The sequence below is a fragment of the Nomascus leucogenys genome, chromosome 14 (genome assembly GCF_006542625.1).
Source record: "Nomascus leucogenys isolate Asia chromosome 14, Asia_NLE_v1, whole genome shotgun sequence".
Lineage (NCBI taxonomy): Eukaryota > Metazoa > Chordata > Mammalia > Primates > Hylobatidae > Nomascus > Nomascus leucogenys.
In genome coordinates this window covers 36,251,098-36,268,643 of record NC_044394.1, presented here as the reverse complement: position 1 = coordinate 36,268,643, position 17,546 = coordinate 36,251,098, and the positions used below count along the sequence as shown (strand labels likewise).

At 46.1% G+C, this 17,546-nt stretch overlaps 1 protein-coding gene across 7 annotated transcripts in view; it reads right to left on the bottom strand.

Annotated features, from left to right (window-relative positions):
• The window catches only part of DYSF (dysferlin), a 229,721-nt gene that overhangs the window by 137,012 nt on the left and 75,163 nt on the right, over positions 1–17,546 (bottom strand). For all 7 annotated transcript variants that reach the window (XM_030827268.1, XM_030827272.1, XM_030827270.1 and 4 more), the window contains exons 15-17: positions 11,129–11,197; positions 10,907–10,950; positions 6,991–7,073 (exon numbers count right to left, since the gene is read on the bottom strand). In XM_030827268.1, the coding sequence (XP_030683128.1) occupies positions 6,991–7,073; positions 10,907–10,950; positions 11,129–11,197 (196 nt within the window). The remainder of the gene's footprint in view (positions 1–6,990; positions 7,074–10,906; positions 10,951–11,128; positions 11,198–17,546) is intronic.

The window sequence follows — 17,546 nt, the reverse complement described above, 5'->3', positions numbered from 1 at the left end:
GCAAAGTCGGCTTCCCACCCAGACTGATTGTGAATTCTGGCTGCAGACTGGTGCCCAGCCCAGATGCAGATGTCCCCCTAATCCCATCGGCCATCTGACCAACACATGCCTCTGGTGGCTCAGAGGATCAAGTGGGTGACTGCGGAGCAGCCTGCCCCCCAACCACACCTTTTCATTAATTCACCCATTCTTTCTTTCTATTTATTTATTCATTTATATATTTTATTTATTTATTTATTTATTTAGACAGTGTCTCGCTCTTGTTGCCCACACTGGAGCACAGTGGCGCAATCTTGGCTCACCGCAACCTCCGCCTCCCAGGTTCCAGCAATTCTCCCTCAGCCTCCCAAGTAGCTACAATTACAGGTGCCCAGCACCACGCCAGGCTGTTTTTTGTATTTTTAGTAGAGATGGGGTTTCACCATGTTGGCCAGGCTGTCTCGGACTCCTGAACTCAGGTGATCCACCACCTCGGCCTCCCAAAGTGCTGGGATTACAGGTGTGAGCCACAGCACCCAACCTAATTCACCCATTCTTTCATTCATTTGTTCATTCAGCAAACCTAACCAGGTGTAGGAGGAGGCACTGGGAATGTGTAATAAGACACGGCCCTGTTGATGTCTTAGGTCAATGACTCCTGACTTGGGGGCGGATCACAGTCTCTGGGTGTGAAGGCCCACCCCGGGCTGTCTGCAGACAGTTCAAGAGCACAGTGACCAGTGAAGCCACCCAAGACAAAGCCTCTATTTAGTCCACATCACCGTTCTGCCAAAACACAAGTGTTTTATTGTGTTTTCCCTCAGCCCAGGGAGCTGGGGCTGTGGAAGTCCAAAACACAGATGAATGCTCCCAGTTCTGTGGCCCGAGCAACGAAGCCCAGCAGCTGCCTCACCTGGGGGAAGCTGAAGGAGATGAGACAGCAGGACCTCCCAGCCCAGTGAGCCACAAGTTCCAGCCCTACACACAGTCCCCAGGACGTGCATGAAGAAGCTGAGGCCGTCACCTGCGGTCTGCCCCGCCAGCTCCCTCTGCCTCTCGGCACATCCCCAAGCCCGTGGCGGCTGGCTGCCTGACTCTCACTTGCGCCAGGCAAGAGGAGAAACTGAAAACTGCTGGGAAATCAGCATCATCTACATTCCAGAGACGAAAGGAGACTAACTTTGGATTTCTTAACTATGGAAAACACTAGGATACAAGTGCTATTTATGGAGCATGAGTTTCCTATGTATAAAGTTATCAAAGAATCTGTGTATGTTTCACAGAGCTCATGTGCCTGTTACCTCTCAAAAGACCTGCAGCTTCTAAGGAAAGCACTCTTTTTTAAAAAACAAAATTCTTACTTAATACTTCAGAGCACAGGGTCCAAGGAACACTCTAGTATGCCCAGGCAAACTTGTGGGCAGAGGTGTTTAAGAGGTTAGTGTCAGGTCTTGTCCTCACTGGAAACAAAAACAGAAACAGAAAAACAAAAACTCCTAGTTGAACCAAATCATCTAGTGAACCCTGAGGCGGGGAAATACAGAGAAAGAACTTGTTTGCTCTTTGAGAGCAGTGAGGAAATAGAAGTGTTGTCCATCGCCCCAATGGGCTGCAAGCCCACAACGTGGAGAAACAACATAAAAAAGGGCTGAAAGGAAAGTTGGAGCGACGCGTTCTGAGGGGGCTGCGGGCAAGTCGGGGAGGCTTGGCCCGAGCAAGGCAAGGGCCCAACCTCAAGACCAGAGAGAGGCCCTGGCCCCAGAAAGGGACTCACCTCTGCAGGAACGGGTCGGCAGGGTCCGAGAGTCATCAAGGACAGCTCCAGTTGGATGCACAAGTTTAACTCTTTTACTGCCACTTAGATCAAGCTATTTAACTGCATGTTCAAAACCGGTTAGCTGGTTGCAAGAAGAGTCTCATTTCTTTCCAGAACCATCTGTGATGGAAGATGGTCCGGACTTTGAATGCCTTCCGAAGCACGCTGGGTTGCCCGTGACCTTAGCGCCATCTAGTGACCATATAAACATCTTTCTCGCCTTCCCACCAGCACACTCATGCGGACACAGAGAAAGGTGAGGGCTCACACAGCATAGAAATGAAGACAGGTGGGGGGATTGAACTCTCCATCAGGGGCTGGTGGTAGGCACGGCTGCAGCCCTCATGAAACACGACTGTCAGAAAACAGTCAGAAATGCCACACTGTGCCTCCACCAGTGTCTGCCCCTAGATTGAGAGACAAGAGACAGTGCCAGTCAGAAAACTGAAGACGAAGTTCCTTCCATACCAAGAGTGCTGACCTGTGAGGTGACCCTCTGTCTGCATTACCACCCCCAAATCTCTCTACCTGTGCAGGAGACAGCCCTTCTCGGAAACTATCTGAACAGCAATTAGTGAAGGGGCCACACCCCGGAACAGATTGTTCCCCCAGCAAGGAAGGGAGGGGCTGGGGCAAGAAGAGCAAGTCCGCGGTGCCTTCAGGAAGGTCGTTTCTGGGACTAGTCCAAAGACCCAACAAGGAAATCAGAAGGCAGACAGCAGCTAGAGGTGGAAGCTCAGGGAGGATGCCTGGGAGTTTACTGTACAATTCTCTACTTTTGCGTGTACTTGAAATTTTCTATAATTAAAAGTTGCCCTTTAAATGTTTCAGAGAACTCAGCCAAACCAGTCTTTTCATTTCTTTCTTGCCACGTGGCCTTGGAATATGTCATCACCTCTGCCTGGAACTCTTTCCTACCTACTCCTCGCATGCCAGTGGCTTCCCCTCTGGCAGCCTAAGACACTTCCTCCTAGAAGCCTTCCTTGACTCTACCAGGCAGAAGCAGCTCTCCCCTACTCTGTTATTCTCTTTCACTATGCATGTCCTTTTCTTCGAGGGCACTTAAGACAATTTATACCCATATTTTTATTTGTCTACTTGTTTGTCGCCTGCCAGGACTCTAAGTTCTCTGAGGATGAGATCAAGAATATTTTGTTCAATCCTGTATGCCCAGCCCCTGACAGAAGGCATATGCTCAATAAACATCTCCTAAAAGAATGAAGTGAATGAAAACCAATGTCAGGTATATGCCTCTGATAGCTGCCTACATTTATGGAAGGATATGAGGACATCAAGCAGTTAGAAGTCTAAGTTAACAATGTCTTGCTTAAAAATGATGTAACATTTGGAAGGACAAGGCGGGTGGATCACCTCACGTCAGAAGTTCGAGACCAGCCTGGCCCACATGGTGAAACCCTGTCTCTACTGAAAATACAAAATATTAGCCAGGTATGGTGGCAGGCAACTGTAATCCTGGCTCCTTGGGAGGCTGAGGCAGGAGAATCACTTGAACCCAGGAGGCAGAAGTTGCAGTGAGCCAAGATCACACCACTGCACTACAGGCTGGGCGAAAAGAGCAAGACTCCATCTCAAAAAAAAAAAAAAAGGAACATTTTTAAAAATGGTATCTCCTCCTGTCTCCTCTTCTAGGAGAAGAACTCCTAGAGGTCTCCTACAGATCTAGAATCTGGAGACGATCTCCAGCTTCAAGAGCACTGGGTAGAGTTGGCCAGAAACTGGGCACGTTAACCTGTCCTCCAGCTAAAGATCTGAGGCGATGGATGGACAGAGAAAGACCCACACACCCTATCTGTGGGAGATACCAACACTGAACAGATCTTGTGGGAGAGTGAATAAAGCAGGGAGAGGGCAGAGAGCCAACCAGGTTATGGAAACTGCAGCCATAAGATTCAGGAAAGCATTCACCTGCATATTGCAGAAAATGATTTGGAATCCTCAGTAGAGTACAAGAAGATGTAGTTTTTGTGGAACAAAGCAGACTGCCAGGAGAGAACAGACAAGGAACAAAGAAGTAAAGGAAAATATAAAAGGAGTGACAGGGGAAAAAGAAGGCTTGACAAGAAACTACAAATGCAATAGCCCATTTTAAACCACGTACGAAGCAGTAAAAGGCAGAATTGGTACAGAAAAAAATCAGATTAGCAACATAGAAAGCCCATCTTAATGATGATAAACAGCAAATGTTACTTTAAGGTTATTGTGTACTAGACATTATAAGAACCTTACTTTTATAACCTCATGATTTTTACAACCACCTCATGAGGGTTGGGACTTGTAAGAGCCCCATTTTACAGAGACTGGAGCAACTCAGTTACAAAGAAGCAGAGCCAAGAGCATTTGAACCCAAGTTGGCGGGCTGGAGAGCTAGAGCTCTCCCCACTCCCCCACTCTGCCTTCAGCTGTCCATGGCATAATGTCAGAATTTTTAAAAAACAATCCTCAACTCAGATTTAAGAATTCATCATGTCTCAGACAAAATTCAATGGAAAGTATCCTGTACCAAGATAGATTAAAATAATTTTCTAAACTATAAGAAAAAAGATAAATTCCTATGAGCAGCATCTAGTCAAGGAAAAAAATAGACTAACTATGAAAGAATCAAATCAGACTGCTGTCAGAAAACACACAAAAATAAATTCAAAATAGATCAAATGTTTAAATGTCAAAAAAAATTAATAGAGTTAAATATAACCTTAGGGTCTGCTGAATCTTAGGGTTTGAGCATGACACACAAGGCAGAAACCATACTTTCATTATTTAAATAAGAAATTTTAAAAATAAAGACAAGAAGCTAGAAAGTTAAAGAAGGAAACAATAAAATCAGTCTAAAGAGAGTTAGAAAGTGCAAAGATTAAAAGTCCAATAAAGTTTTAAAATAAACTTCTAACCAGCTAATCAAGAAAAAAAACCTCAAATACATAGCATTAGAAATAAGAAAAAGTAAAACACCACAGGTAGAGAGAATTATTCAAATTATAAAAATTTGCTCTGTACAACACTATGTAAATAAATTAGACCTCAATGTAATGGATGCTTTTCTAGGAAAATATAAATTATCAAAATTGACTAGAGTAAAAGCGACGAACTAAAAATAACAAACATCACAGGAGAAATTGAAAAGTTTTTAAAGAGCTATTACTATACGCACTCAAAAAGGGCACCCAGCCCATATGGTTTTATGGGTGAATTATTTCAAACCCTCAAAAGACTGTATTCTTATGTTATAGAAACTGTTCCAGATGTTAGAGAAGACTTTAAATCTTTACAATTAATTTTACAAAGCCAGCATAACCCAGATATCAAAACCAAAGAAATAATAAGCAGACATACCAATTGGAGATAATAGAGAAACAGGCCCAAGAACACATTTAGAAATTTAGTAGGTGATAAAGGCAGCATTTCGAAATATGGGGAAAAGATTACTCAAAATACAGTGTTTGTATCACCAAAGAATAATTTTGAAAAAAGTAATGCTAGATCCTTGCCTTATTCCCTAAGGAAAAGACTAACAGATTTGGCTACATAAAAATTTTAAATTTCTATAGGTCAAAAACTATTAATTGGTAAAATAAAGCCAACAAGAATTATTTACTACATATATGACAGGGGAAAAGTTAATATCCATATATATACAGAACTCTTACCAAAGTATGAGAAAAAGATAAACATTTCCTCATATGGACCAAGAACATAAAAAAGACATTTATAATAGAATGAATATAAATTATATAAACATGTTATATATAAATATAAAATAATTATTTAAATATATTCAAATTGAAATCGGTCAACTTCACCAGCCATCAATAAAATGAAAATTAAGGCAACAATGAAATACCATTTTCACCTATAAAATTAACCAAGTTCTTTTTTAATGTTATTATTTTACCCTGTGTTGGGGAAGGTATAGCAAAATAAGCCTAGGGGCATGAAGAGAGTATAAAAGTAGTCCAGCCTTTTTGAAGGGCAATTTTGATAAATATCAAAAGTCTTAAAAATGTTGAAATCCTAGGCTGGGTGTGGTGACTCATGCCTGTAATCCCAGCACTTTGGGAGGCCGAGGTGGGCGGATCATGAGGCCAGGAGTTCGAGACCAGCTTGGCCAGCATGGTAAAACTCTGTCTCTACTAAAAATACAAAAATTAGCCGGGCATGGTGGCGCACACCTGTAGTCCCAGCTACTCGGGAGGCTGAGGCAGGAGAATTGCTTGAATTGGGGAGGCGGAGGTTGCAGTGAGCTGAGTTTGGGCCACTACACTCCAGCCTAGCAACAGGGCAAGACTCCATCTCAAAAAAAAAAAAAAAAGTTGAAATCTTTTCACACAGCAATTCCAATTTCAGGTATTTATCCAAAAGGAAACTCATGAATTATATAAAGATTCAGCTACAGAAATATTCATTGCCAATTTAGTTGCTTATAATGTGGAAAAATTTGAAAACACCTACATGTTATCCTTAACTAGTTAACGTGGATCATGATACATTCACGTAATGAAATATGTGTATTCATTTAAAATTGTATTATAGAAGAACTTTTAATAACAGGAAAAGATATCTACGTTGTATTGTCAAGTATCAAAAAGCAATTTTCAAAACAGTTTGTTCTAATGTATATATACACATACCCATGTATTAAATACACACATCTTACCTGCATGTACAGATATATACATACATACATATATACATACATACAGAAAGGTCTGGGAGTGCTAATAGTTCTTGTCTGGAGGGGTGGGCTTATGGGTAATTTCAGGTAAATTTTATTTTCTTTCAGATTATTTCTTTATTTAAAATTTTACAAAATGATGATGAGTTGCTTTTTTAATAGAACAGTAAGAGCTATTTCAATAGCTTTTGAAACTGCTAGAGCACAGTCGGCCAATGCAGGACCTGATGGATGGCTTGGCCACAGCCAGCCAATATTCTCTGCAGGAGTGAATTATCCTCTTTGTGCCCTTCAGTGGCATATCCCACAATCCAAGTGTGGAGAAACCTAAATGTCTGCAAGACATCTCTTTCATTGCCAGAGCCCTTCTCAGTGGAAAATGGGCAACAGAGGCCTTATAATCTCCCCTTTTCTGCAAAGTCTCAAAACTAGAAAAGTAAGCTGGATAGAGGGGGGACAGGGGAGAGCACAGGGGGTCAAAGGGCAGAACGAAGAGGGAACATACCTTCTATTTCTCCTCCAGGGGCAGAGATTTTTGACATACTCAGGTAGGTTGTAGCCACGATGTCATTGTGAGTGAGGCGGTCCCTAGAGCAAGGGAGCAGAGAGGGCCTGAACACAGGAAAGGAACTGCAGGCCACAGCCCACCAGGGAAGTATGCGGCCTCGGTTACACATCACAGGGGGGCAGGGGGCGGGCAGAGAGCACTCCTGGTCTCCACTTTGGTATGTTACTGAGGCCCGGTACTCCCAGAGATGAAGAGACTGCACAGAAGGCTTGCCCAAGACTCTCTGAGAGGGAACTAGTTCATCTCGCCAACCACCAGCATCCCATCAGGCAACCAAACCCAGGCTGCCAGCCTGGATCTCTGCAGACACATCTGCAGGCTGACAGGGAGGAGGCCAGAGGCAAGGAGGCAGGGCCAGGGACTGGCCTGTTCAGGGAGCCAGATTCCCAGACCCAGGAAGAACTGAGAGGCTCCAGGAGCTAAAGAAATGTCCAGATCAAGGAGAAAACTAGGTGACCAGGAAGAAACTATCTCCAAGGCCACAGTCTTGAAGTAGCCAATGGTAATACACGATTCCTTTTTGTATCTGACTTTGTATGTAATGGAGCACTTTCAGCCTTTATCACACAGGAGGCTCACACAGCCTTGAGAAACAAGCACTTTTATTATTATCTCTGTTGCACCCATGAGGAAACTGAGGCTCAAAGCCATGTAGGTACTTGCCCAAGGTCATCAGGGGAGGAAGGGCAAGGCCAGGATGGAAGCCCTAGTGTCCTGATTCCTGGAACACTGGTCCTGCATGGCATAGGGCCTGCTTCCAGGGGGACACTTCTTGGCTCCCCAACCAGGGTAGGGGACTGTGGCCAGGAGCTCAAGGAGGTTAACTGCTTGATTCATCTGTTAGCCAACCCCATCCTACGCAGACCCTCCCTCTGAACGCCACTCCTGCCTCCTTTGATAATAATAAACAGTAATAGCTAACATTTATTGAGCACGTACTAAGAGCCAAGCACTACGCTAAAACCATCAGGTGACTTAACTCACTCAAACTCACATCAGCACTACCAGGTAGGTACTACAATTAGCTCCAAATTCAGATGAGAAGGCCAAGGTTGAGCAGGTTAAATAATTTGCCAAGATGGCAAAGCTGGGATTTGAGGCCAGATATGCTGACGTGGAGACCAGAGCTTTGATTGCAGCCACCTGCTGCTTCCCAGGTAGGCTAGACCTGGGGTCAAAACCACTAGGTTGAGAACCCCCACAGCAAAGAATATTCCAGCCCCAAATGCCAATGATGCAGAGGCTGAGAAACACTGGGCTGGGCAGGACCCATCTCCTTCAGGAAGTTCCTCCTGGGTATTTTCCCCTTCTTCTTGGTGCCCCTTAGACCCCCTCTCCCTGTTGTGAGTGCCTTAGCCATGGGCAGCTTCAGATGACACATCCCAGCTCCATTGTGAAAGGCACACCCTGGCATGGTGCTTCGATTTTTCTTTGAAATCCTAACCCTATGAGGTACCCTAATCTCTGCGCAATTTCTGTGCTCCTTTCTTCCTCTTCGTATTTCCCAGGGAGGTGATTAAGCTTTGATTTTTAAAGTTTTCCATCGCCAGCACTACATTAGGAAGAATGAATTGTCAGCACAGACAGATCTTTATCATTTTTCCAAGTGAATGATGTTAATAAAACTGAAAAGCAGGGTGTGGTGGCTCATGCCTGTAATCCCAGCACTTTGGGAGGCCAAGGCAGATGGATCACCTGAGATCAGGAGTTCAAGACCAGCCTGGCCAACGTGATGAAGACTTGTTTCTACTAAAAATACAAAAATTAGCCAGGGGTGGTTGTGCGTGCCTGTAATCCCTGCCACTCGGGAGGCTGAGGTAGGAGAATCACTTGAACCTGGGAGGCAGAGGTTGCAGTGAGCCAAGATCACGCCATTGGACTCCAGCCTGGATGACAAGAGCGAAACTCCATCCCCCCGCCCCCGCAAAAAAAAAAAAAAAAAAAAACTAGAAAGTAAAAATTTCCTGGAACATTTTACAATGATATTCTCAGCACCAGATGACTGACAGTTGATGGCATTTGTACCCGGTCTTCATGACCAAACCCTAGAAAAGGCCAGCACTTAAAAAGGAATTGGATTTCTGACCTCCAGCCTTCTCTGAACTGGGAGAGGAGGGAAGGAGAGTGGGAGGAGAGAGGTTTTGTTTTATGGAGGTAGGGGGTGGTTTGGGGGTTTTTTTGTTGTTGTTGTTTGGCTTGGTTTTTTAATGAAAAGGGAATTTCTGAAGAATTAAATGGAAGATTAAGTTACAGAGAAAAGGCCATATGGACTATATCCTATTTCCAGGATTCAGGTAATAACAAGAGCTTATCTGCATTGTCTGGGAAGAAAGCACTCTTCTGGATAGGAACTTGAAGCAGCAGAATGCTTTCTGGCCAAGAGCTGGGTTTTGGGGCTTGGGGTTGCTTTTGGAAAATACAGCAAGTCTGAAAATAGACTCACAATAAAAATGCCACTTCAACCCAAACCAGAGATGCAACCACGAGATTCTGTAATGTGTTTGGATTGTACAGTATGCCGATGCCTTTGACACAGCTCACCCGGACTCGGGCCAGACACATCCACAACACAGGAGACAACCGCACCCACTCACATCCACATGCGCAAACACACAGGGACACGCACAGCTCATCGCCCGCAGTCAGAGCGGCACACATGGAGAGCGGAGATGAAGAGATCATTCTGGGATGTAAAGCACATCTTTCCTCCAAACCGCTTCCCCATGGTACATACCCGTGGTCACTGCCCTCGCGGCCTCTCCCTCACAGGCCCTCCTGGCGGCTCTCTTTCCTCTCCTCTAATTCTCACAAGCTGTTTTCTTTAGGCCTGGGGAACTGGCACACAGCTTAATGGCTCTGTGGCCTGGGGGTTTTTCCCTAGCCTCTCATTATCCTCCTGGTTGGGGGTGTCATGGGCATGAGACCAAAGGAGAACACGCTGGGGAACCACATAGCCAAGACTTCTTGGGGGCAAAGAAAGGACAACTCTCTCTTTTTGGGAAGCCCAATGCCCGGAGATCACATGTGTGGACCCTGAATGTTCCCCTCAAGTGTAAGAGAGAGCTCCCCTCAACTAGTAGGAGGTGGCATGCCTAGTGGTTAGGAACACAGGCTTTGGAAACAGCAGGCTTGGGTTCAAGCCTGGCCTCAGCTACTTTCCAGCTAGCTGTCAGCTCGGGCAGGTCACTCAATCTTTCCCAACCTGCCTTCTCATCTGCGAACTGATGTTGGTGAGTTGATGGACAGATGAGATGACTCGCGTCAAGTGCTTGCTGGGAACAAGGTTTGGTGTATAGTAGGCGCTCAACAAGTATTAGATGCTGTGATCTTTCTAAGACGCCCATGAGCTGCTGTCCTCACCTGCTGCACAGCTGCCGTGGTGTCTCCTGCTCAGGCAATCTGGTCCACTCCTTCAGCCTGGGGACCCTACCTTTTCATCCCACCAACCCAGGGCAGCACCGCAGCCCATCCTCCCTGAAGCTCTGCTCTTTTCAGCCCCTTCCCTTGGTTTGTGAGCCTCTCCTCACTGGAATGTCCTTATCGTGAGCTTAGCAAAACCCCACCCCTCCTGCCAGGCCATCACCTGCCCCACCTCCTCCAGGAAGCCTTCCCAGTTCCTTCTGCCCTCAGAGATGATTCCTCCTTATCTGCCTACCTCCCAACAAGCAGGTGTGAGTAAGCTTCCCAGGAATTGCCCACACCCTCTCCATCCCTGGCTACCCCAAGGGGACATTACCTCACCTGAAACTTCTCCCTCACACTCTTACTACCAGTCACTGAGCCGAATGAAACTAAGGGACCCAGCGCCCCCTCAGGACAGCCCGCCCCAAAGACTCCAAGACTCAGAACTCACCAGTCTATGACACGAATCCTCATTTTTTCGCACATGGAGGGAAACTGAGGAGGGAATAGAGGCGTGTCGGGAGAAGAGTCCTTTTGAAGATAGAACAGCCCCTCCCCACCCCGAGCTGAAGTCTGGGATAACAGCAGGATGCTGGGGAGGCAGGAGCCCTGGACCTCCCGAAGCCCAGAGCCCCAGGGGCCTCCTTGGGTGTGCTGGGGGCAGGAGGCTCACCATGGCAGGCAGTGTGATGTTCTGGTTCCACTGAGGGTTGGCCGTCTTCTCCAAGATCTTGCTGCAGAGCTAGAAGACACAGGGAGGGGACAAGTGGATCGAGCTCCATGGGGACTCTGGGCTCCCCCCGGGCCACCATGCCAGCCAGTGGCCATTCTCTGCCACGCTGGCTGCCCTTAGGGCTGGGTGTAAGACCCTGGGGTTGGGGCCTAGTGCAGGGGGCTGACACAGGGAATCTTTGCAGAGACAAAGCTCAACGGAAGGTCAGACCCAGAGCTGGGGAGTGGGTAAGGGTGGGGTGGGTTGTCTGAATGCCACAGCCCTTCTACCCTTAACTCACATCTCTGGCTGAAAATCCCCCTCCATACCTCCTATTATGGCCATGACCCTAAATGTGGGGGCCCTGAGTCCAGTCCAGACGGGCTTTCCCAGAGACCCTTATGGCCCAGAAGGCTCTTTTGCCCATTACCCCAGATCATCCACCATGTAGGAAGACTGTGACCCCTAGGAGATCAGAGATGGGGGAGGGGAGCCATGCACCGAGGTCAGAGAGTGAAAGAAAATTCAGTGAAGATACAAACCCTATAAGCCATAGTCTGCCTCCAACCAGCCCTGCCCTAAAGACCAGGCTTTTCCCAAACAAGAAACCTCACAGGAGTGGAAACCAGGTCCAAACCAGCAGCTCACAGGCCAGCCTGTGAGCCCCTTAGCCAGCCCCAGGGCATCCTGTACGCACACACGGGGGCAGCAGGTAAAGACTCAGTTTCAGATACACAGAGCCTGGTAGATTTCCATGTTCTACACATGAAAATAATGAGCAGCCTTTTCAGAGCATTTACTATGATAAGCCCTGCAGTGTGCTAAGCACTTTATGTGCATTATCTCATTTAATGAGCATCTGACTTAAATCAGAGACTTCAGGTCCCCAGGGGTGAGGATGATGTCTCCATTCCTGGTCCACCCAGTGCTGGCCCCTGCCCCCACCTTCCCCCTCCTCCCTGTAAAAAGAGCCCCAGACAAAGGCCACACAGGGCTGGGTGTGGGGCTGAGTGCCAGGATTTGGCCCTTGTGTTAGTTAGCAAAGAGAGGAGTAAGGAAAGAAGAGAGACCAACGATCCAATCCAGTGGAACAAAGAGCAAAGAGTGGAAGAGACAGTTCACAGAATGAAGACGCAAGGCCTTGAGACATATAAAAAGATGCTTCATCCCACTCATAAAGAAACACAAAGAAAACCAACAAAATACCATTCCCCACCCATCAGATCCATAAAAATCTCTAAAGTCTGATAGACCACCGTTGGCAAGGCTATGGGAAAACTGCATGCTCGTGTTTTGCTGGTGGGAAAACAAAATAGTTTGACCCCTCCAGAGGACAATTGGCCACTATCTATTGTGGTTTTAAATGCATGTTCCCACTGCCCTATGAATCCTACCTCTAGACAGCCATCCTACAGAAATACTTGCACATGTGAGGAATGACAAATGTGTGAGGCTATTCACTGCAGCGTGGCTTGAACTAGCAAGGATTTGGAACAACCCATGTGTCCACCAATGGAGAGCAGGTTAAATGAAGCATGGTCCATCCATACAATGCAGTACTAGGCGGCTCTCAAACAGAATGAGGATGCCTCTAGGTAGTGACATGAAACAATCTCCAAGTTATATGATTAAGTGAACAAAGCAAGGCGCAGAGCGGTGAGTGTGATGCGCAGCCATTTGTGCTAAAAGGTAAAAGATAAAAATCTATAGTTGGCCAGGCATGGTGGCTCATGCCTTAATCCCAGCACTTTGGGAGCCCAAGGCAGGTGGATCACTTGAGGTCAGGAGTTCAAGACCAGCCTGGATAATGTGGCAAAGCCCTGTCTCTACTAAAAATACCAAAATTAGCCAGAAGTGGTGGCACATGCCTATAGTACCAGCTACTCGGGAGACCAAGGCATGAGAATCACCTGAATCCAGGAGGCAGAGGCTGCAATGAGCTGAGATTGCACCACTGCACTCCAGCCTGGGCTACTGAGTGAGACTCTATCTCAAAAAAAAACATAAAGGAACAATCTGTAGTCATATTTGCTTGCATGTGCATCACAAAACCAGAATAATATAAAAGAAACTAATTGCAGTGGTTTTCTTTGAAAAGGAAGAAATGGATTGATTGTTGGATGGGGTACAGAGCAAGAGGGAGATTTTTCATGAAAGATAGATAAAATAAATGTATATAGTACATAGAATAAATGTACTACCTAATTCAAAAATTAGATAAACAAAATTTTAAAACAAAAGACACTTTAGCAAGACCCAGCTGAGCGGCCCTGCCAAGTCTGTGCCCCAGGTCCCTGGAATAAGAAGGCACAAAGGCACAAGCTGCCCCAACACACACACAGGATGCACACGGGCTGCTTCAGCCCCTGCCCCAGGAATCTGGCCCTCCTCCATCGCAAACACTTCAACCTGGCTGCCTTCACCAGGATGTGGGTCTGGGGGTTGAACAGCAGCTGGTCCATCTGCCACACCCCAGCCAGCACTGCCTCTGGCCCCAGAGATCCCTGCCAGCATTCCCCCCATCTTGTTCCACCCACAGGCACTCAGCCAGGGCCGCACCCTGCTGCTTCTTCCTCTTCCTCTGATTCTCTTTTTTTCTTCCTTTACCTTTTTTCTTTACCTTCCTTCACTCCCCAATGGAGTATTATTAGCACACTCTCTCTGGAAGGCTATTTGTCCATCTGTATCAAATACTTAAAAATAAGCCCTCTGGCTTAGCAGCCCCAATTCTAGAAACTTCCCTACAGAAAAGCAATCAGAGTGTGGACAAAGATTCCTGTATGCTGTTGTTTGTCACAATGTTGTTTATAAAAGAGGAAAATTGGAATTATATATATCCAAAAATCGGTCAAATGTTATGGTATGCTCATCTGACAGAATATTATGCAGCCATCAAAAAAAATCATTTCAATGACTATTTAATAACCTGAGAAAAGATGAGACAACACAAGCAGTTTACCAAACTGCATGTATATAGTTGATTCTCATTATTCATGGTAGTTACAATCTATAAGGTCACCATGAACCCTGAATTAGTGAATACTGACTCATTACCCCAGAGGAAAAGCAGGGTTAAATTCCTGGCAACCTCTGTCACAACGTTTTTGTCAACTGATCAATACGTAACTTTGGTTTATGTGTGCTTCTGTTGAAGGACACCTTACTTTTTAATATATATTGCTGAGTCATCAGCATTGAACTCACAGCCAATGACACTGACTCAAGCCTGCAGGAAGCTTATCTATCACACACACTTCCTCCGTAAGGCACATCACAGCCTTTTTGAGCTTAGGAACGCCAGACAGCACTTCAGCACGACATTTGGGGCCATTTTAAACAGCGAAGTCGCCAACAAAAGGCACAAAAACGTGAAAAACATGAGACTACACAGGATACGTATCAAAGGACACGTATTTTGTCTGCGTCCTTTGATACGTGTCCTGTGTAGTATCATGTTTTGAGACTCTCTGCCTCCCTGTTTCAACTCTCATGGAGTAAATGCATGTCCTTTGATCATGGACATGTTGTATTTACTCCATGAAAGTTGGAGCAGGGAGGCAGAGAGTCACCTTATTCAACCTCAGCAACCAACATACGTGCCAGGAGACTCAAAGTTTTCAAAGCCCTGAAAGTGTCCACAAATCATCACCAAAGTGCCATGAGTGTTGATTTTGGGCTTGCAAATACATTTTAGTGAGTAGGCAAATTGGCAAATACAGAAGCCTTGAATAATGAAAATCAATGTTTTCATTATTTTTTCCCAGCAAGTGGGAAGAGGGGAGGTAAGAGGGTAGTGGGAGCTAAAGAGAGAAAACATACTAGAAGGAAATACAAACCAATGTTATCAGTAATTCTCTCCAGGGTGGTGCAAGGTACAGAATATGGTGCAGTGGGAGTTTTTGTTGTTTTCCTTTTCTCTGATTTTTTTTCAATTTTTTTGCAATTAATGGGTTTTATTCTTGAATTCAGAAAAAAAAAAAAAAAGGTTGTTTTAAAACTTCGTGTCCTGCCCTAAAGTACCTACCTTTACTTTCTTCGATACCATGAAGTGCACAGTCGCACACACTCTCCCACACTATCTTCTTAGTAACTTGGCCCAATCAAGTATTGTTCACATCTTGGATAATACTGCCACCAAGTGTCCATAAGGGGAAATGCAAAGAAGGCCAGCTGGGGTGGGTGGGCACACAGAATGTAACCTCAGGGCTCTTCAGCTTAGGATGTAAAGAGAGAAAAGGGACATGCAAGCAGGCTAAAAGAGAGGGACAGGCAGAATGAGACACGCCATAAGAGCAGCAGAAGCGGGGAGGCCACAAGGAGGTGGCTCAGGGCAGAGAGGACGCAAAGGCCTGGGGCCCAGCAGAGGAGGCTGGCCAGGTTGAAATTTTCAAGACGGAGCATTCCAGCTGCCTCCTTCACCATAAGGTCATTCTTCAACTCCCTCCACCTCCTTCTAGAGGAAAAATGGGAGGTACAGCTTCTTGCGTGAGCCCAAATGCCAATCCACTGTATACAGTGTCTTGCCTTGGCCGCCTTTGTCCTTTCACCTCCCCCTAGACACTGGTACCTTCCTAAAGAAATCCCCAGGGCCAGCCAAGGGCATCTCAGAACAGAAGACCCTGGGAGATCAGAGATACTGGCAGGGACCCAGGAGCAGCCAGGAGCCCCAGAGCTCTGAGGCTTAGTTCCAATGAATGTGAAGGCACGTCGGTCTTGGTTCTAGCCACCATCGAAATACTTTCCATGATGGGAATGCGAAATAAGAACAATCTCAGGATGTGAATTTCCCCAAGTGTCAAGTGGAAAAATTAATCCTAGTCCTTGGAACTAGTGTCCCACAAAAACGTACAGCCGCAGCTTCCTGTTTCCTTCCTACCTTCAAGCAGCTGTCCCCATTCCTCCTGATGCCAGGCGCAGGGCGTAAGACCTGGACCCTGAGCCCACACCAAAACCTTCACTCAGGTGAGAATCTGCAGTAAGCATTTACACCTCCACATGAATGAGTTTAAAATCTACATTACATCCCTGTGTACATTTTCACTGGGACCCTGTGCTAGTCTCTGAGGAGAGAGAGCCCAGCTCAAAGGGGCTCCTGATGGCCACCTTCAGTATAATTCATACATGAACACAATAATGACCGATTTAACACATTAAAAATAAAAAGTATTGAGGTCCATACTAATACTCAACAAAGCAGGAGGGAGAAAGCTCTTCTTTACAGAAAAAAAAAAAAAACGTTGGCTAATCAAGAGAAAAAGAATGATAATGAGAAAATCACCACTTTGCAGTCCCAACTAAATGACTTCAGACAGGAAGGTCAATGGATGCTTAGACCATTAGGTAAGAGGTAGCTGAGAAGTAGGATATCCATATAGTGCCAAGATATCGCCCACAGTTTACTTGCTAATTACAAAGTGGGAAGATTTACTTTTATAAGGGAGCTGTCTGGAGGCACCATTTTAACTGCGTGATCAGGCGATCATCCCTGATGATGGGACAACCCGACATTATGGCTCTCTGTTGTGATGCCATATGACATGCAGATCACCTATGCTGAGTTCTTGCCGAAATACTTCATCTGAATCTAATGGAGTCTCTAGACCTAACTTCCAGTTTACAGAAAAGAGAGGAGCCAGAGAAACAAGTTAAACAACAGAAGGAAACAACCGAACAAATCCAGTACTTGGACAAATGGCCTGGGCTGTTCAAAAATTCAATGCCAGGAGGTGAGAAACAAGGGAATGGTCCTGGGAAGAGCTGGCAGTGGCTATGCGGGCACGAGGTAGGGATGGGCCGTGGGGACAAGTTTAAAGTCAAAAGCTAGAGATGGCATGTGGGATGTGGAGAGAGAAAAAAGAGGGAAGAATCAAGGCAGGTCCACATTTTCTGCCTTTGATGGTTGTACCTGGTTAAGACAGAGGCTTTTGGATATGGGGCAATTTGTGCAGAGAAAGACTCCCTCCAGGGCTCAGAGGTGCAGCAGGCAGAGCTGTTTAGAGGCACAGAGAGGCCTGGGGTTGAAGGGAGGGGTCAGAGAGCTACGGAGTTCTCTGCAGAGAGGTGATGGCTGAAGCCTGGGGAGGGCTGGGGCTGCCAGGAAAGCCTGTGGGGGGTGCACAGACATTGGGGAGTGGGCAGCCTGTGTGGCGAGAAGGGCTGGGACAGAAGTCAGCAGGGACTGGAGCCACAGCCCCACCTCAGGGCAGGAAGGTGGGCTGCAAGGAAGAGGCTAGGGTGCCCACCAGAGGGGTCTTTCTCTGCCCAACTACCTCCCACAACATTTTTAAATAATCATTATGTTTTTATCCCACATCTTTAAAATATAGTTTCCCTATCTTTATGCCTTCATGTCTAGTTTCCATGCTATTGCTCCATTTTC